A 21,818-nucleotide genomic window follows, 5' to 3' on the forward strand; every position below is an offset into this window, starting at 1 on the left:
TAGTATTTGCCCTGTACGTGTGCATGATGAATCAGAATCAACTCCACATCAACATATTCCAAGTCACAGTCACATTCAGACGTATAGGCACACACCAGTCCAGCCCATCTCCTTCTCCCCCAACCCCGCCACACAGTTCAGGACTGTCGAACGAGAGACACGAAGATAAAGGAAGAACAAAAGTTGGCCAATCGCCCCCTACCTGAGGATGGCTGTGTCCCCCTGCCTCACCGTGATGTTGTCGGTGCCTCGGTTATAATCCACGCTGCGGACCGGCAGCCCTGTGGGGAGAAGGCAGAGCAATCTCAGTAGGACCAGCGGGAATTGTCTCCGATCGGGCTGAGCCCTTCCTACCATGGCTGGAGAGTTGCAAAGGATGGAGTTCCCCCCGCTCTCTTTCTGCTTTTATTTATCTGGGTGCTCGGAGGAGGATGCCTTTACCCCCGGAGAGGGGACGAGGAGCAGCAGGAGCAGGAGGAGGAAGAGGGGGCAGCCAGCGAGAGGAAAAATCCGAGAAGCCACCGAAAAACGCGCAACTCTGCCTTTTTAGCTGGGCAGATCTCGCTCTGGCTTTTCCCCAATTGGTTCTCCTTTCCCTCTTCTTTTTGCCGCTGCTTCTCTCTCTCTCTCTCTCTCTCTCTCTCTCTCTCTCTCTCTCTCTCTCTCTTTTTCCTCGATGCGTTTCTTAACAGAAAGTCTTTCTTCTTTCCTCTTTCCCCTCTCCAGACTTCCCCAAAAGCAACCCGGGCTGGGATCAAAATGAAGAAAGCGGGAGAGAGAGAGTGGATTGATTCACGAAAATAAAGGAGGTGCGGGGGGAGCGAGACCGGAGGAAAGGGGGCCGGCGGAGAGAGAGACGAAAACAAACAAATCAAGCAGTCCAAAAGAGCTTCGAAAGGGCAAGCGAGCCCCCCGAAGGCGAAGGGCTGGGACTTTTGCCTGCCTCCTCCTCCTCCTCCTCTTCTCTCCTCCCCGGCGCGCGGATGCTCCTGCTCGGGCGAGCGGCTGAGCAGTCTCTGAGCGCTCGGCTCCCTTCCTAACCCACTTTCCCAGGCGGAGCGAAGGAGGGAGGGAGAGAGCGCGAGCGAGGGGAAGGGAGGGCGAAGCGCGCCTCAGCGCCGGAGGAGGGGGAAAGGGGGTCTCCTCTCCCGCAGCCTGGCTCTCGGGCCAGTGGCGCCCACACGCGCGCCCTCCCGCCTCACGAGCCCCAACCCGCCTCAACTACTCCACACACACACGGCGGCCCCCTTCCGCCGCCCCACCAGCCCGCCCAGATCAAAGCCCCGGTGCTCCTCGAGGTTGTCACGACAACAGCTTCATCTCCGAGGCCTGGACGACTCCACCACCACCGCTACTACCACAGGGCGGCAGGAGGCTCGGGAAAGAGAGGGAACCGAGGGGCCTGGGGAGAGAAGGCGAGGGGGGGAGAAGCGGGGAGACGGGGAGGCTGCGGCTGGATGAGGAGAGATGAGGCGCGATATGGAGGGAAAGAGGGGTCTCTGGGCGGTGGAGGGGAATAGAGCAAGGCGGGCGGTGGGGGGGGGGGAAGAGAAAGTTGGCCCGTTAAGAGTCGTATTTCACACTCCTGAGGGTCCTATTACTCCTTGGCTGTCGTGCCTCCGCCAGGGCTGCTCCTCTGCTCGCCACCACATTGCATGGAATGAGGGAAGGTTTCTGGGCGCTTGTGGTGTTTTGAACGCTCCCCTGCATAATAAAGCTCCCTTTCAGAAGTAAAGCAGAACTTCGCGGAGAGGGTCCTTCAACATCTTTCTCTGGCACGTGGGAGCTTCTTACACGCGGGCGCGGCGGGGGACAGTCCAGTATTCTGTTGCCTCAGCCTGCCGCCTTCTTTCTGACGTGAGGAGGCACTCGCTGAATTCAGGAGCTGGCAAACTGCTTTGCTCCATTAAACTGTGGTTTGCACTGCAGCAGTTTGCCAAGCCTGGCAGCTTCAGCTTCTGGTGGGTTTGGCAAAGGCCAGCAGCTTTCAGTGGGAGGCAGGGCTTGGGGGAGCACAAGTCCATGAGCACAAGTTTGGCATGCATGCTGGTCCTGAATTCTATATGTGTGCACCTATCATTTGAGGGGATGCGGATGGCGCTGTGGGTTAAACCACAGAGCCTAGGACTTGCCGATCAGAAGGTTGGCGGTTTGAATCCCCGTGACGGGGTGAGCTCCCATTGCTCGGTCCCTGCTCCTGCCAACCTAGCAGTTCGAAAGCATGTCAAAGTGCGAGTAGATAAATAGGTACCGCTCCGGCGGGAAGGTAAACGGTGTTTCCGTGCGCTGCTCTGGTTCACCAGAAGCGGCTTAGTCATGCTGGCCACATGACCCTCGGCCAATAGCAAGATGAGCGCCACAACCCCAGAGTCGGCCACGACTGGACCTAATGGTCAGGGGTCCCTTTACCTTTTATCATTGAATGCATACAGCAGTTGGGGGGGGACTTGCAGCCCAAGTACCTAATTGGGCCCCCCGGGCCCCCCTTTCAGCCTGTGGTGCTGTTTGGCCCAAGCCATGCCTACTTGTCCCCTCATATGACATAATGTGCAGAGCAGGAGAAGTGATGGAACCAAATTCAGCTGGGAGGCGAATGAAATATCTTTCTTGGCAGATCGAGCTCAGCTGGGACTGCAAAGGAAGAATCTTTGCACCTGCGGTTTTAAGTTTAAGGCTGTGTGCATGCCAAACATTGAAAGCACACTGTCCCGTCCCCCCCTCCAAATAAGCCTGGGAACTGTTTTCTTTTCACAGACCTACAATTCTGGGGCGACTAATGTGCTTTAAATGTATGGTGTGTGCATTGCCTAAATCACCTGAAGTCCTATTACAGTGACCTCAAGTGATTGAAAGGTGGGCAGGCTGGGGAAAGTTTGCCGCTTCTAGGTCTGGCAGTCCTGGGCACCTAAATGCTCGACTCCCAAGCTAGAAAAGCATATTATGAACCACAGGTATGTGGACTTAAGGTTTGTTTGCATGCACACAGGAACTCAAAACATATGGAGGTCAGGAATAATTCAAAAGGATGTAACCCCCAATTTAAGTATCCATTTCTACTTCCACTTATCCATTTCTACCTGAATAAATGCCCAAACATGGTTCTTGTCAGGGGAAATTAGCCCTTACTCCATAATCCATCTATGATTCTATTCTTCCAAGAGTAGCCTTCCCACTCCTCTCATCATGGGGAGTCATACCTCAGTGTTTCTACACATTATTCAGAACAAGGTGATAGACTGAGATGATATGACTGCCCTGATATTTTATGAGAAGGTGGTATATAAACACTATTATAAATAAATATAAACAAAGTATTCTAAACTGCATCACTTCAGACTAAGTGGGATGGGCATATCTTTTAACACCATCTCCCACTGTTAAAAAACTCCCCAATCCTAAACCAGAGATCATGAGGTGATAGAATCCTGGCTTCTACCATTTAAGGTTAGGGTGGGGTAGAGGCACATATTTAACACACTCCCCAGTTTAAAAAGCTCCCTGATACCAAACTGGGATCCCAAATCTGAATTTATGCAGTCCAGAATGCCACTACCTGGGCTGAAATTACCCTGTCACTAACATTCCATTTTACTAAACTATAACCTTCAATTGCATCTAAAGCTGGGCTGATTTCCTTTCCTTCCTTCCCCTTTGCCTTCCACCCCCCATTCCTTTTTCTTTACTGTGTTCAGCTTGAGGCTGATCTATATATACTGCTATTAACGGAGAGCAGAAAATCTTCCTGAAATATAATCACAGTGCTATCCATATGTTTGAATACCCTTTTTACTGCAATATCTTAACATTAATGATCACACACACACACACACACCACAATCTAAGAACTGAGGAGTGAGGAAAAGAGACAACAAAAGGTTGGCAGTTGGACCTGGGGGCAGAATTTTTGTAATGACCCGAAGTTTGACAGAGCGTCCTTAAATCATTAGACCTTTTGATGAAAAGGGGAACATTCTTGTGGGCAATTAGCATTTCAGTTTCAGATATTGCTCTTTTATTCTTCTTTCCTTTTCCAGATGAAACAGTCACAGCCGCACCCTCAGACCAGCCCTTTCCTCTTGCACGCTCTCTCCTCTGTGCCCCTGGCCTGTGAGGGTCTAATTGGAGTGCAGACAATGATGGCATTGAGTTGCCTGCAGTGTGAATGCTCAGTCTGTCCTCCCCCAATGCCAGCACTGGCAGCTGAGCTCCAGATCCTTGCAACAGCTTCGCCAGCTTGACCCAAAGAGCATTCACAGAGCAGCTCGTGCACCATCGCCATCATTGCACAAGGATGGGAGATTAATTAAGTAAGCGGGTAGGGGGCAGATAGCCTGGGATGATGGCTCAATCAGTGTCGGTACCCTCCCCCTTTTCCCATTCCTCACATACATGAGACAGCCAAGCCCAGGGACAATCTTAATGATGCTGCCAGATTCTGTAATCTGGCTACTACCAGGACAAGAGCATGTGACAGAGGAAAGGATTAATAGGAAGAGAGCTTATTTTTTTTCCAATTAAAGCCAACAAAGGTCCAAATTAGGGATTCCTTCTGAACTGTTGCCATCTTGCTCCTGCTTGCAGATGATGAAGGCATTCAACAAGTTATGTGCTTTACTTTTTCAATGGAATAGAGTCATGAGCATTTTGTTGCAGAATTGAAACACTTAGTTGTTGCCATTTGCCAGAGTTTGCATAAAATACAATGCCATCTAAATAACTGGCAAGTTCATATAAACAAACTGCAAACTATGGGAGATTGTTACCTCAAACTGTAACATATATGTGCAGAGTTGTTGCCATGTTACTTCCAGATTATAAAATATATAAATAAGTGACATAAGTGCCCCTGATCCTAGCACACACACACAACAGTAAATAGTATTGGAGGGTAATGCACATTCATATCCAGATCAGTCCAGGCAAATGGTACCCAGTTTAGTACATCATCATTATTATTATTATTATTATTATTATTATTATTATTATTACCTCAAAGCGGTTTACAAACCACATCAAAACATCAAATAAAACAATCCAGAATAAAACATTACCGAATAAAGTCAAGTATACATTCAAAGCAACTTAATCAACTGGCAAATGTATATCTGTGTTGGTTGTGCAAGCTTCAGCTAGTTTCTGCATGGTGGCGTCCGTTGCTATAATTAATGTATTTTAGTATTTATTATTATTTACAATCTTTTTATTATTTATTAAACTAGTAAGGACTATTGGGTCTAGTGTATGCAAGCTTTGGAGCTACACAAGACTTGCTGTCAAGCAGAACAGATGGGTATTATTATTAATTATTGTAATTGTTTTCAGTCCTTTCAGCTAAATAGTGGTTTGTCTTCATGATTCACACCCATTGTGTGTCATTGTATTAGCTGATAAATTTTGGGTGTGGGAATCTTTGTTTTTCAAGCTGCAGTTTGTAATGAAAATGCTGAAATGAAATATATTAGTAAGAATTTTACACCAGCATCTTTTTAGAAGTTATTTTTAATTGCTCCCACAACAGAAATTGGTATTTGATACACATGCACACCATGTCACAGATTTCCAGTTAAGTATATTTGCTGTCATCAATTGCATCAAAATGCTTGGACCATTCCTCTGTACTGATTTGGTTCATTGCAAATGCAATTCCCAAACTGAAAATTCAGACGATCTTCTAAATTTTTCAATTCAATTAAAATTTAAATGAAAAAAACCCACACCTACCCTTGTAATATGCATTCTGTTGGCCTACAGTAAATACAGCTCACGCTATAATGATGCCTCTGCCTTGATATGCTATTTCATAATGAAGCTTTCTCCTCTCTTGTCCAAGATGACCTTGACAAGGACACTATTGTGAAGAAGCACATAAGCCAGGGTGAAGCTTGCTACTGTGAGAAGTTGAAGGCAATCTGAAACAGCCAACTACATCGATAGCTCTGCATACCTCTTCCCATGGCATCATGTGAGCTGTTCATTTGCAGTTAATAAGAGTTATTATATGTTAATTAAATACCAGTGGAGTAAAGAAAACATATTTGTCGGAGATTAACAATTATGCAATGCGAGTAGCATCTGCCACACAACTGCTAAATCTGGCTAAACATTTCCTTATCTCAGAGTATTTACTTATGAAGCAGTTACTATCCTGTTAAATCTAAATTTAATGCCTAGTTAAATATATTTAGGGTGTACTTCATGGGAAATGGCATCAATATGTTTTATATGGAGAATAAGAGAGGGCTCTGTAAGATGAAATAAGGCAATAAAAGCTTTCTGCAGGTTCCAGTAAGTATTGAATGCCAGATGAAAATACAAATAGCAAGAAAATTCCTCTCCTCTCGAGGGAAGACAGAAGTCTAAAAATTACCTTGCTGTTTTGGTCGCAAAATATCTCCAGAAGTGGAAGCCTTCCCCCCGTCCCCCCAAGTCTGAGAAACTGCAGGAATAATTTGAGTAAGAGGGGAAACTGCAAGCAGGAGCAATAAACAAAAGAAAAGCAGCAGAACTGCAAAGACTAGTGAAAGCAGGGCTGAGGAAGCCATGACACTCCAGATCTTGCTGGACTACAACTCCCATCATCCTTGACTACTGGGCATGCTGACAGGGCCTAGTGGGAGTTGAAGTCCCACCATATCTGAAAGGCCACAGGTTCCCAGATTCTGACTTTGTATTTTCCCTCCCAATTTTTAAGAGACTCATATTGCTACAACAACTGTGATTGGATTCGTCGGTAGAGCATGAGACTCAATTTCAGGGCTGTGGGTTCAAGCCCCACTTTGAAAGATTCCTGCATTGCAGAGAGCTGGACTAGATGAACCTTGTGGTCCCTTCCAACTCTACAATTCTATCACAACTCCAGAGAAAGCTATCATTTCCTCTGTAGTCCAGTGAGTTCTTCCTCCTAGCTGTACACATCTCCACCTGCTAGATTCACTCCACTGCAAGGGCCTGCTACTTCTGTTTCCCCAAAATGATCAATATCAACAGGCTCTTGGCTCTTTCTTGCTGTTTTCTCGCAGGCTATAGCAGCCACCTTGTCAGTCTCTGCTCAAATCTTGGTTGCTAGGATCACATATCTTGCTCCCTGCATTGGCCAGTTCAAGCCTTTTCATTGTTTACCAGTCTTTACCCTAATTCAAGATTCCTGCCCTCACCTTTTAAGGCTTTTCTGCCACCCTTGCTTTTATCTCTTACTTCTGATAATACACCTGATTGAAAATATTGCTCATATAGTAAAGGAAACTCTAGCACTCCCAGCTATACATTACTGGATAGGGTTCTTTGACTTAAGATCATTTGGCCCATTCTCTCTGTCTTGCTCATCTTTCAAGTCCTGCTTAAAGCCAAATATTCTTGCAAAGCTGTTTTTAAAACCTTTTGCTTATAGGTTCCGGAAATTTAAATGGTGGCAATCATGCAGCACAACATAGAATATGACCTCTAACTTGCAATTCAGTAGCTTGAGAAAGAGTAGGCTAAGGTGACTAAATCTGATGTGTGTAAAATGAGTCCCTGACAATATTGTACTTGAAGGAGAAACCCACTCTTCGACCAATGGAAAAGGAACCCCATTCCTCCCTGTTTTTAATTTGATAGAATCTGAAAATGTACTGACAGAGCATGTGCTAACAAGGAAAGCTAGAAAATTCTCTTTTTTGTAAAAAAGTTATGATTCTTAGGGTCCTTCTTTTTAGAGATCCTGAAAAGGGACAATACTGAATACATTTCCACTAAGTCTTTGGCTATTATATTGCAAAATCATCCCATAGTGGCTTAATCTTGACCTTTAAAAAGCCAGCCCGAATAGGAAGGTCTCACAGGTAAAGTAGAGTGATATTATTGATCTTGAAGATTGAGCTGTGATATATTGGAGATTATACTGTCTCATATATGTAGGGCTAGTGCCCAAGCCACAAGGTTAGAGATTTGTATGTCAAAACTAGAACCTTGAATATTCCCCCAAGAAGCTTTTTAAAATCTTCAGATGTCTTGGAGCAAATATGTAATGTCCTTCCAACAACTTCTGCCCCCACAATGAGACTATAGGGACTTGGTTACTGATTGTCCTTGACTGCATACATATTATATACAAGCAATTTAAAATGTTGTGTGACAAAAGATTGTTCTCACTAATTCCTTCCCACAAACCCTTTGGACAGGTTTGTACATAATGGTGCTGCAGGAATGGAAACTTCTCACATACTGGCAAAATGTTGTTTCTCAGGCCTATTCAAAATTGCTAAGGCTGGCTCTTCCTAACAAACGCCAATGGACCCCAAAAGACTATTTTGATATTGACTATTAGTAACGGATGAAGAAGCTGCAATGCCTTGCTGAAATGAAACAGGCTATATATTCATTTGCCACTGTAAAATGTGTATTTCTGAATGAAAAAGACAGCACAAGGCTGTAGTACTGTGCATTTCCCTGGGTGGACCCATTATCGTAGTTTCCACAGAGCTCTCTGAGGTGTCTGATGAGCCAAGAAAATGACTCTCAGGATTTTTTAAATGGTATCAGTAGAAAGTGAACTGTCAAAAAGCTTTAAGTATGACAGTCTGATAGATGAATTTGTACATAAAATATTGGAGAGGTCCCACTGAAAGTATGACCTCCTTCAGATTCAGATGCTAAAAAAGCTCACAATAGTTCTGCAGTTTGAGACAGTGCTTATATGTTTGTTTGTTTTTTAAAATGCATTTATAAGATGAACTGATTTTCAAGGAGAAAAACAGGACACTTGCCCAGGCATCTATTTTTGTTAGGGGAAGAGGAGAAGCAAGTGCAAGATAGATTTTTCTCCAGCTAGGAATGGAGACTGAGAAAACAGAAATGGCCATTCTTCTGCGAACTTTCTATGCTTTTGTGCTTTCCCACTCATCATTATTCTGGTGTCTCAATATTCCCTCCCCCCTCCTATCTTATATTATCAACTCCATCTTCCATCTGTAGCCTTTTCCTTTCATGTGACTTTTTTTTACTCATTTTTTTATTTTGTGAAATCAAACCATGGTTTGGGACATTACTCCAAATGCTTAATTTACTGCAGCTTAGAAAATGTTCCAAAAAGTGGATTCCACCAGGAGTGCTTTGTTATTATTGTAAATGGGTCTTTGACTTGGCCCTTCTAGTCTTATTAGCCAAAATCTTTCTCCACCATTATGAACTAAAAATATATGATTGCATCTTACTAAGTCATACTCAGAATATTCCTATTGACATCAATGGATGTAAATTAGTTGTGTCTACTGATTGCAATGGATCTACCACACACACAATTTCACATCTTGCAAATAACATTTTCGTGATGCCTCCCTACCCTTTCAGTTTCTACACACATTCTTATTTTCAGACGCAAGGAATTGGGTGGGGACTAGGATGAGAAAAGTTGACTGCAATACGCTAATACTGAGATCCATGTGCAGAAAGGTGATGCTCTGGGGGGAAAATGTAAATGGATATAATCATGGTCTGGTTGGGGAGAAATCTGTGATGGAGTTTCCATTTTCTAATGTTGGCCAATCTGTATTCCACAAGAGGCACCCATTGAGAACGTTTTAAATTTTAAACAGTCCCTTCAGCAGTCAATTCTGGAAGAGCATGGACTCAGAATGCCTTGCCAAGAAAACTTCCACTAACTTAATGTGCTGTAATTATAATGAGCCCTCTTTTCCTGTCATTACTCATTGAACACCCAGCTACCAGAAGTCAAGCAGAGCAAGCTATTAGCAGCCAACAATAGTGCTTTTCGCACAATCAGTGTGTGAATGAATAGGAAGGGAAGAGGGAGAAGCAGGGGCAGCTGAGGTGTTTCAGCACCTCGGGCAAGACACCCCACTGCCACCCTTGATCTGACCCCCGCCCTGACAAAGCCTCACCACTAGGCAGGAAGGCAGGCTCCGCAAGGGCATCTCCTTGAGGAAAGCCATTGCAGAACCTTGCCACCCTGCCAGGTGGGTGAAGGGAGACTTGAGACTCCGCAGGCAGCACACTGAGGCTCTGTCCATCACAAGAATGCAAGAAGGCCTCTGCTGTGAGGAATGAGAAGGCATGCTTATGCTGTGGTCCTGGGCAGAGCCTCAGTGCACCTGCACCATGCCTCCTGCTCCCCCATAAACCACCTTGTTGCGGTGTAGGTGTCCTGACACTCTGGGCAGGCCACTGTAGTGCTTGTGCACTTGCATGTGGCAGTGATGGGTGGGGCGCTGCAGAGGAGGTGGCAGATCTGACCTCCAAGGAGTGCGCCGCAGCTGCTGTTGCCACTGCGGCAGCAGTGGACAATGTGTTCATTGGAGGCCGAATCTGCTGCCCCTGTGGATCATGCCACCCGAAGCGGGCTGCCTCATGTGTTTGCAAGCCCTGGGGATCATGGCAGCAGGACCTGTTCCAAATCTATACACATCTGCTAGATTGAAATAACAGACCCTATACACATACAAATGCATTGATTTATTGCATTTATATCCTACTGTTTTCCTCATTTAATCCCCACCACAACCCTTGAGGTAGGTTTGGCTGAGAGTGAGTGACTGGCCCAAGGGAGCTTCATGGCTGAGTGGGGATTTGAAGTCCGGTTTCCTAGGTCATAGTCCAATACTCTAACCATTACATTACACTGGCTCTTTCCATGTGGTTGAGAACCCTGCTTTATGCAAGTTCCTAGTCTCATATGTAGAGTTTGTATGTGTGCAGAGTCTCTTTTGACAGTTAACTAAGGATGTATAGGTCTTATGTCCAGGGCCCGCTGTCATGATCCCACTCCCCCCTCATATCCACCATTTGTTAGCATTCAGTCCATATACTGGTGGTATTAAAAGTGCTCCATATCAGGTTTCACAGTTCAGTTCAGCTGAAAACCATCAAGCCAAGAAGTTACCTTAAATCTGAACAAGGGGGGGGAAGTCCTGTGAAGGATACACTTTAAGGCTTTGCACAGACTACTAGGCGAAGGCTAGCTCCTTTGGTTTGATCTGAAAGGCAGTGTACAAAGTGGGCATTGTCTTCGGGTTGTGAAGTGAAATTGGCTCTTTGATTGAAGCTGTCTTGCTCCAGTTTACAATGTGGCTTTGAATATCTTTCAAATGGAGGATAAGTTTACTGAAAGAATTAGTCCCCGTTTTAGACGTTCCAAATGACAAATTGCTCGACGCATTTGAGTACTATTTATGCACTCTCCACTGTAGATATTTCAGATTCAAGTAGCATAAAAATATAAGGAGAGAGCTGCTGGATCAGGCCACCTAGTTCAGCATCCTGGTCAGCATCCCAAATACTCCTGGGAAACCCACAAACAGGAAATGAGAGAGAGAGCAACTGGTATTCAAGGAGATACTGCCCCCAATATGGGAGGAATCACAGAACGGTACAGTTGGAAGGGATCCCATGGGTCATCTAATCCAATCCCCTGTAATGAAGGAATCTTTTTGCCCAATGTGGGGCTCAAACCCACGACCCTGAGATTAAGAGTCTCATGCTCTATAGCTATCTTAACTAGTAGCTATTGAATTTGTTAACAAAAACATAAGGTAGGAGGTTAACCTTTCATGCATTTGACAGATTGGGCGGTTTCCACAAAAGCTTATGTTAGTCTTTAAGGCCCAACCAGACTTTGTTGTTTTTGTAACAACAGACTAACATGTCTATCACTCTAGAGGGAACCATGCAGAAGATGTAAAATCATCTTTTCTGATGCCCAGCTCCATATAACAAGCTGCATATGTCTCTTCTTTCATGGTCTAGTGATATAAGTATAGAAGTATACAAGTATATAAACGCTTTTAAGTCAGGATAGAAAATATGCCCCAATTCTCAAGTGGATACAGACTATCCACCTCGAATCCTAACTTGATTATCCTTTGGTCAGTATGTGAGAAACCAAATCTGCATGTGGTAAAATCATCTAAATTTCAAAAATTTGATTTGCAGACTTACAATGCACAGTTTTATACACATTGAACACAATGGGACTTACTGCTGAATAAATATGCATGGGATTGTGCCGTAAGGCTGCAATCCTAAACACACTTCCCTGACACTATCTCATTGAACTGAATGGGACTGATCTCAGTCGACATGCATAGGATTGCACTGTGGTTTTAACTGACTTAAACTTTATCTTCCATTTGAGACCTGGTTCTTTATTCTGAACTCTACCCACTTTTTCATTCTCACTCTCTAATGAGACCCACCAAGTTGCCCTTTTGGATAGCTCCACAGAAGAGTTCAGCATCAATGATCCTGAGCTTCTAATCAAGAGAGAAAACGCTTCCCCCACCTTTTCTTTCTTTTTGTCCTCCAAGCCATAGTACTGTGGTCTTAAACTGCTTAAACTAGCGGGTCACAATGACCCACATCAGCTTAAGTGGGCTGCCCCACCAGTGCAAAAAGCAGTTTTGAAGTTTAGTTTTTTAACAGGGGAAGTAAAGAAAATAGGGCGGCCTACCTTTCAGAAAAGAAAAGAAAACTCCAGCTCATTCCAGTGCCTTTACCCAACAGCTTTTGCTGATACCAGCAGGTGAAGCATTTCTTTCACAGCATGGAGATAAACATGGGAATCTTAACAATCATCTTCTGCCATATTTACAATCCCATGCCAACCATTTGATAGCTGAGCCCCTGCTTCCGGTCTGCCCACTGGCTAAGGTTTAGCAGGGAGGCACAAAACAGGACCTATTTGATTGTGGCACTGACTCTGTGGAATATGCTCCCTAAATGGACCCTATATGGCTCTGCCATTATATGCCACCCAACAGCTGGCCAAGATCTGGCTCTTCAGTGGGGAAGATCGACCAGTAATCGGTAATGTTTGCTGGTTTTGTTATCATAATATTTTATCATTCTGCTTGACATTGTTTTGGTTCTTTCCATCAGTTTGTATCAACTGCCCAATGGGAAGGAGCGGGGGGGGGGGAGGGGAGGAGGGGGAGGCAAAGGCAACTTCAGATTTTCTTCTAGATCAGAGATGGAGGAACTTTTTGCATTCCCTTCTCTCCGGCCTTCTAAGGGCCAGTAGGCGAAGCAACTTATGTCAATGTTTACCTCTGCACAGTAGGCTAGCTTCCACATAAACTACCACATCCCACTTCATCCTTCATCGAGACAAGCAAGAAGCATTATCAGAGTTCAAGGACACAGGATATAATTCAATACCAGGCTCTTGCAAACGCTCCATCTGTGTGTGCATTGCAGCTTGCCAAGTGAAACAACTCCCTCCTCTTCAATTTAGGAGAGGGGGCCAAGCCCCAATGTGAAAGGGGAAATTGTTGCACAGGGCTTCTGCTAACAGTGCATGTTAGGTGAATCGTGCCCATGTTCTAGCCAGGCAAAAACACCCGGGGTGCAAAGCAGGAGCAGTGAGGGGTTTGGTCTAGGGAGAGTCCCAAGGGCCAGTTAGAGAGGCTTGGAGGCCACATTTGGAGGGCCTGAGGTTTCCCACCCCTGCTCTAGCTGAACGGCCCTGTCTCCCAAGGCCATCTACCACCAACTACCCTGTGAGATGTATTTCAGGGAAGAAAATGAGGAAGGCAGACAAAAATAAAGTTAGGTATCTACTCCAACTCTCTGTGCTCCCACATAGTCATCACCTATCAACTGCCCTGTGTGAAGGATCCCGGTGACCTGCACTTTGATATTTTTAATTGCAATTTTATTACTTTATTTTCTCTGTATGGATGCTACTTGTAAGCTGCTTTGGAAGGACTTATAAAAAGATGGCGTATTGATAATTAATAAATAAAGTCTGTATGATGTTGGTTACTTTGGTTTCCTATGGTGGAAGAAAAGTGGGAGATGCCATTTTTGTCCATCAATTGGTCAGTCACAAGTGAAGTAGGTAGATGGAAAATTGGCAGCCTTAAAATAGAAAAGTCTTATAGGAGAAAGACTGACAGAGAAAACACTGACAGGACACCTGCAATTATTATTTTTTAACGCTGCTCCCATATTGCAGGTTGTGGTAAAAGGCAAATCCATTGTCAGGAAAGGTTGAATACCACTGCTATAGCATACTAAGGCAGGCTCTCGCCATCAGTGGGGTTAAAAGAAGCAGCTGAAGCTGTGTTGCATTCACCTCCTGATTGGGTCTGCTCTTATAGCTTCATTAACTTCATAATTACAGTCTATCCAATAAAGATATCTATCTCCCTGTATTCTTAAAACCATTCATCTCTCTATACATCTGTCCAAACACATGGCAGGTTTATGAGAAGATATTACAGGGAAAGAGAAAATGAGGCCCAGCTCCATCTCACCAAAGCGTGAATTGCTTTGTCCATTCAGATGGTCTGTGATTGAATATGCTATGGGGCAGAAGCTTCCCTACCTCAACAGAGGGCTAAAGCACAAAAGCTCAAGGTTGTCTCTAAAAGAATAGATTGGATTACTTGGAGACTTTTGGGGAAACTGGGCTCGGCACATGGGCAAGAGCCACCCTCCTTATATGCCCACTCCTTTTTTCCTGCTTGTTAATAACACAGCCTATCAAGAAAGAAAACCATCTCCTGTTTTCTGGATTAGGCGTTTTTTCCCACCACAAAATAGCTCTCCATGGCACATGCATCATTATGTCAAATTGTTAGTGTTTTCCTACAATGCCACCTGTCCCTCTTTACAAAATAATGTCTTCTGCCTCCCAGGCACCTGTCTGGTTTTTTTTTTTTCCAGAGCTGCAAAGCTTGGCATATCACAGGATAATTTTGCCATGAGTGTACTCAGTGGCAATTGTGAATCTCTGGGAAGGAAGAGCCTGAAGATCATACAGCCCCAGTCCTCTAAACAGAATGAGGTTTCCATGTATCTAATTTACCCTAATATACTAGCCCTTATTATGTATAATATACCACACAAGAAGAGATGCAAAGTGCACCACACGAAAGATACCTTCGAACAGGTAGCTAGCTCTACAAGCCATTTTAGATACATGTTGATGGAGAAGTTCAGATTGTTAGCAGCAGCAGAGACTAGGGATGCACAGTTTTATCCCTGGGCCCATGGAAGTAAGGAGAGCATTTAGGGTGGAATTCAGCACTGCTTACCAGGTGGTAGAGCTACAGCTGCATAAATTATGGTTTCATTCGGACAGCACTTTATTCCATTTTCCTGATGTTTCCTTTTATGTGAATTTTCACATGACATAAAAGCCACTTCTGAACATCTAGTAGAATCTGTTGCGAGTTTAGAGCTCACTTTTGTGTTAATTGCTTCCAGAAAAGAAGAGAAAAATCTGTTTGCCCAAAAACCCTTTAACCCAGAAAATAGTGTGTTGGTATTTGAGGTGGGATGATGGCATACAGTTCTTTTCCTCTGCTTTCATGGGTGACTTATGGGGGAACAGAAGCGCACATGTGCATAAAGAGTGCATGGGTGGCAACATAGCCAATGACATCTGCTGTTGTGTCCCCTCATGTCCACTGGTGTGGATGAAGTTTAGCAAGACATGGTGGTAAAGCATTGGAAAAGCCACAGTTCCATAAAGCAACAAATAATGCAGTATAGAAGGACCAATAGACTCTGGGACAGAAGTGATAGCTTTATAACCATGAACATGAATGCAATAATCCCCATGAGTGAACATACCCTATTTTCACCTTCAGCACGACACCACCTCCAGGGTATCACCCTGCCTAACAAGTGACTGGTATTGCAAGATTTGTGCGCAAACAGGAGATCAACATGGTAAAATTGTTCCTGAACAGTTTGAGAATTCTCATATTTGAGAATTCAGGCAGAGGAATGCAGTGAAGGGGTTCTAGTCTAGGTTTCTTCCTTGCATCCTTGCTTTCCATGATGTGCTACTTTTGGTGAGGGTCCTTTCAACCATGTGACACCTTACTTGCAGTGTGAAATAGTACACTCCAAGAGCACTTTCAACATTTGGTCAATCATGTAGAAGACCAGCTCTGGCCCCCAGTGTATAACCCACTACTGGCATTGTACTGGGTCAGGAATAAGACAGACACTTGTTGGGCCATATTTGCATTATGTGTTACTTAATGCGTTTCTGAAGATAGATATCACTATCGATCATCTATATCTATCTATCTATCTATCTATCTATCTATCTTCTATCATCTATCATCTATCTATCTATCTATCTATCATCTATCTATCTATCTATCTATCTATCTCTATCTATCTATCTATCTATCTATCTATCTATCTATCTATCTATCTATCATCTATCTATCTATCATCTATCTATCTATCTATCATCTATCTATCTATCTATCTATCTATCTATCTATCATCTATCTATCTCTATCTATCTATCTATCTATCTATCATCTATCATACTGCTGAAAGTAATATTGTAGTGCTGAAAATAGTATCTAAATAAAGTCTGCACTGATCAAAATTTGCCTAGTTGAAATTTTGGATGCAGTATGAATACGTTAAGTGGAACCCAAATATCAACTTTACAGAGGAAGTGGACACTTCAGTTTCAGCAGCCAACTCCTTATTCACAATGTCATTCATTTCTTACATTATTTTTTGAAGTCTTGCCAGTGGTTGATTGATGAACTCAAGGCATATGACAAAGGGACAGGAACAAAACAGCAGAAATTCCAAATGCTGAAATGAAGCTGCTCTAAAAAAAAATCTATCCAAAGGTCACTCACTTGAATACATATATTTGTTAACACATATATATCCCAAAATTTAATGTTTGGATTGGAAGAGTATTATATAATTCATCCGTAAACAAAATCAATGAAAGGAAGCCTAGGTAACTTCCAGTCACCCTGAAAGTTAGTTGGAAGAATGAAGTTTTACCACTTTTTCAAATCTCTCAGTTTCATTTTCTCTCAGTTCCTGTTTTTTCTTTTAAGTTCAGCTTTACACATGTCTGCATCAGTTTGCAAAAAAAGGCTGGTGCAAGCTTGTCAGCATTCTTGGGCAAATTTCTCCTAATATACACATTTTGCATGCAATTTCCCCTAATATAATGCTTTTTATGTTATTTCCACAAACCTATCCATTTCCCCTAATTCACACATTTCTGTACACATTTTGTTGCAGAAGTGCCTCATAAAATTCGAAGAAGCATGGATTTCAAAAGAGAGATGTGCTTCAGTTTGCCTAGTATTTCAGAAAGTGCAAATGAGGTAGGTTTAGACTAAAATCTGAGCCAAACCACCATCACCCCTCATTCCTATTTGCAATACAAAGTTCCACCTTCAGTTGCCATGTGAAGAGAGCACACTGACATGGCAGGGAAGATGTATGAATTCCGAAGCAGCGTGGGAGACCTGGTTAGGTCTCAGTTTTTATTATAATGAGATCACTTTAGATGACTGAGATGCCTCTTTGGGCAGTTCTCTCACATAGCCTCGACTGACTGCTTCCATTCCATGCGGCACTACCAAGTGATTGGTGAGATGAAGGAAAGCTACTTTACAAAAAAGGCTCCCCAGAAAAAGTGCCAATAAAGTTACTTTAGGAGCCTAATGCAGCTGGCTGTTCTCTACTTATTGTTGGAGTCGCTGCTGTTTATTTCCTCTCCCTGGGTGCGAGCTGTTGTGTTTATTAAGACACAATCTCCTTTCAGTGCTGGTACCTCCCACTGTTTATCTCCCTCCAAATTACCTCTGAAGTGTGCTTTTTTGCACTCTCTCAAGTTTACTGCCTTTCTAATTGCAGCTCCACCAACTCTTATCACCAGAGCTGAAGGGCCACACAAGGGACATGCCAATAATTATTGTTTACTGTGGGTCAGGGGCAGTTGCAAGCAGCTGATTTGTTTGCCTGCGCCACAGCGGACTTCTGAGCTGCATATGACAGAAGGGGGAGACAGTCTAGGTATTTCTAAGACATTGGACACTGTGCCAGGTCGAAGAGGGGATGTGGACAGAAAGTCTGCAAGCAGACATTGCAGCTGTTGATATTGCAAACTCCCCCTGGCTCACCCAGAGCAGGCTTTCCCCCCTTCCTCCAAAGTACTGCTGTGTGCTTTCCACTTCCCACATAGTGAGAAATTCCAGGTGCAGCCCTACAGGGGGTTGTGTTGCATTGGATGAGAGAGTACTGGAGGCAAACGGCATTTTCGTACAATCTACACCAGGAATGGGGAACCATTTTTGGCCCTCCTGAGCAATCTTCTGGAAGCCATCTGCCAGCGATGGGTGGCTCCAAATGCAAAACTTGGCAAATCAACAAATGTGAATGTTACAGCCCTTTCTAGCCTTCGTCCAGGCAAGCACCAAAAGAGTTCAAGGACAAATTCCACCAGGCAAAAAACACTTAGGGTATGAAACAGGGCCAATGGTGTATGTGACCCGGGGAGAAAATGTGTGGCTGCCATCCCTGATTTAGGTGCCTTTCCAAACATACACGTTAAACATAAGTGATACCATCCAATCTCTATAGAGAGGACATGCACCTCAAAGTGCCTAGCTAATTCACACCTCCACCCCCCTCTGTCTGCTCCCAGCTGTTTTCACATACACCTGCTTCCCCTTCCCTTAGCTGGTGTGCATAATACTACAACTCCCATCATTCCATGTTGGCTGAAACTGGTAGCTTGCAATCCAACAACATCTGGAGGGCCACAGGTCCTAAGAATCTCATCATCTGACCATTCTGGGATATTAACCAGCAATTTGTGAGGGAAAGGGCAATGCCTGTCTCTGCTTTTCAGATCCAAGCTTCTGAAGAGCAGAGACAACCATTTCCCTCCCCAACAGTGTAGCACTAGGAACCTCTCCTCCTATCCCAGTCCTATGATTGGGAGAAATATGAGGGTTGTTGGGCCATATAAAATGGCTTGGAGGAGTTGGAGCTGGTCTGTGGATTTGCTGCCCTTGCTGCTTTTACACCCTGAGATGCAAAGTAGGAAGTCAATTTTATTCTATCCTTTGCCACAAACCGAATAGGTAACTCTGGGCTAACTTTTCTTAGTCTGCATTCACCAGTTTGCAATATGGGGAATTTGTAATAATAGTGGGTTATCTTGCAAGGTTGCTGGAAGAATCACAATTACATGTGAAGTACTTTGAACACACAAAAATGCTATACAAATAAGCAATGTAAAATTCCAAACACCTATCAAATGGCAATGCCATTACCTATTTGCCATATGCTTCGCCATCTGCGTGCAAATCTAGGATGCAGCTGTAGCATGGGGGCAAAAGGGAACAGCGAAGAAAATCCTAAAAGCAAGAACAAATGAATAGTGGAAAAGGAACAACACTGCACCAGACAGTTCCTATTGTACATATATTCCCGATCCCTCTAAGTTAACTATTCCATTCACTGCAGAAAACAAAGCTGCTCAGGGCCAAATTCCTTCTAATGGCAAAAGGCATTTATTTGTTCACCAACATAGAGGGGCTAATCAATTGTTCTCAGCCACTCTCTGGAATCCGCCTAAAGGAGCTCCATGTGTAGCAAACTTGACCTGATTTACAGACCTCGAGAAGCATAAAACTCTCTTCTTCATACACATGCAAACACAGAGAAGCATGTTATATTTTAAGTTTAGCAGGTTAAAGGGGGAAAAGGTTCAACAAGAGGGTCACACCTAATCAATAAGAAGCTAGCAAGCAAACAAAAGCTGCAGGCAATAGCTGAGTGAAAAGAGAATTTATTATTTTAAAAAACCAGGGAAACAAAACAAATATCTTGATCTGTATTTTGCCAGGGTGGGGCCAATGGGCACAATATTCCAGCTGTATCATTGGTTTACCCACCACAGCAGTTTTTCATGATACAGTCCTTCAATACACACACACACACACACACACACACACACACACACACACACACACACACTTGTGGCCTGATGGCTTTCTTTTTGAAGAATGTAATGCTGTTTTCAGAATGGGAATATTTCTAGAAATGGATACCACCCCCCAGTGGAAGTATTGCAGAGTCCAACCTCCTGACCCACCCATTTCTTCCCACCCAAGATTCCTCTTGGCAGGGTCTGAAAACATTTTTTTCAGTATCACTCTCACCCTTATAGTGCATAAGGAATCTGGAAAAATCCCCCAATGGTTTTGATTATTTTACACCAAATTACAATTTATCAAGTGGTTTAGTTCTGCCAGGGACACGGGTGGCGCTGTGGGTAAAAGCCTCAGCGCCTAGGGCTTGCCGATCGAAAGGTCGGCGGTTCGAATCTCCGCGGCGGGGTGCGCTCCCGTTGCTTGGTCCCAGCGCCTGCCAACCTAGCAGTTCGAAAGCACCCTCGGGTGCAAGTAGATAAATAGGGACCGCTTTCTAGCGGGAAGGTAAACGGCGTTTCCGTGTGCAGCTCTGGCTCGCCAGAGCAGCGATGTCACACTGGCCACGTGACCCGGAAGTGTCTTCGGACAGCGCTGGCCCCTGGCCTCTTGAGTGAGATGGGCGCACAACCCCAGAGTCTGGCAAGACTGGCCCGTACGGGCAGGGGTACCTTTACCTTTACCTTAGTTCTGCCACCTGTGGCCTGAGTGGTGCAGTGGGTTTTAAAAAATCATGCTACCTATGTTAATTAGTGGATCAATGCCAGGTTGTTTGTGTTATTGCCTGCACATTAATTGTGAATGTTAAGTGTTAATAAAGTAATTGTCACTGTTTGTACTTTCCGTGTTTCATTATCCCTGCCTATATAGCTATCTCCCATGAAAACACTTCAAGCATCTGATGAAGTAGGTTCTAGTCTGATGAAGTGGACCATAATACTTGTTAGCAAAGTGACTTGAATGAAGCAGAGTCTAGAGAGAAAAAGATACCGGTAATACTTCACTGAGGGAAACTGAACAAAACAGTGTACAGATGAAATAATTAGAGAGGTTTTGTCTTTTAGGGCAGGTTTTGCTTTAATTTACTGGAATTGGGAATGATTAAATGCATTACTGTGTGTTTAATTTTGGAATGTTCCCCAGCAACCTCTGCTTATAAACCTTAAAGGAAGGTGAGTCCACCACCTTCCAGTGGAGTCTGTTCCACTGTTGAACAGCTCTCATTGTCAGAAAGTTCTTCCTGATGTTTAGTCAGAATGTCCTTTTTTGTAACTTGAATCCATTGGCACAAATCCTATCTTTGGGAGCAGAAGAAAACAAGCTTGCTCTGTCTTCCATGAGACAGCCCTTGAGATATGTAGATAGCTATCATATCTCCTCTCAGCCTCCTCTTTTCCAGGCTAAACATACCCAACTCCCTCAACTGTTCTTCATAAGGCTTGGTTTCCAGACCTTTGGTCATATGACACCCCCCCCCTGCACACATTCTAGCTTGCCAATATCCTTAAATTGTGATGCCCAGAACTGGCCACAGTACTCCAAGTGTGGTCTGACCAAGGCAGAACAGAGTGGGACTATTACTTCCCTTGATCTGGACATTATACTTCCATTGATGCAGCCTGGAATAGCATTAGCATTTTATCACACTGTTGACTCATGTCAAGCTTGTCTACTAAGAGCCCTTAGCTCGTTTTCACCTGGATTACTAGCAAGATAGCTCTGTATTGTCTACACTACTCTTTCCCAAGCTTGGATCCCCAGATGTTGTTGGACTACCACCACCACTAGCTAGTAGGACCAGTGGTGACAGGTGATGGGGGCTGTAGTCCAACAACATCTGCAGGTTCAAGGTTGGGACAGGCTGGTCTACACTGATTGCCAGCAATTCTCCAGGATTTCAGATGGGGCACATTCTCAGCCCTATTCTGCATCCAAAGTGGATGCTCTACCATAGCACTCTGTGCAGATCCCTACCTGAAAAGGGATGGCCACATGTGAACAGTTGCTCATACATAGCTGCCCCCTTTCAGAATTCTGTGATCCATGTGTAGACTTCAAGGGTAGGGCATGCACAGCTCACAATGTTGAGGGCAGAGA

General features: G+C 44.1%; 1 protein-coding gene across 3 annotated transcripts in view; it reads right to left on the reverse strand.

The window, feature by feature from the left end:
* The window catches only part of LSAMP (limbic system associated membrane protein), a 1,399,704-nt gene that overhangs the window by 430,429 nt on the left and 947,457 nt on the right, over nt 1-21,818 (reverse strand). The window contains exon 1 of one of the 3 annotated variants that reach the window (XM_083737172.1): nt 203-1,019. In XM_083737172.1, the coding sequence (XP_083593298.1) occupies nt 203-357 (155 nt within the window). In that variant the 5' untranslated portion in view covers nt 358-1,019. Of the gene's footprint in view, nt 1-202; nt 1,023-21,818 lie in introns of those variants that run through there. The other 2 variants (XM_083737171.1, XM_083737170.1) reach the window with 2 other exon arrangements.

The sequence above is a fragment of the Podarcis gaigeae genome (genome assembly GCF_964106915.1).
Source record: "Podarcis gaigeae genome assembly, chromosome: 4".
NCBI classification, from domain to species: domain Eukaryota; kingdom Metazoa; phylum Chordata; class Lepidosauria; order Squamata; family Lacertidae; genus Podarcis; species Podarcis gaigeae.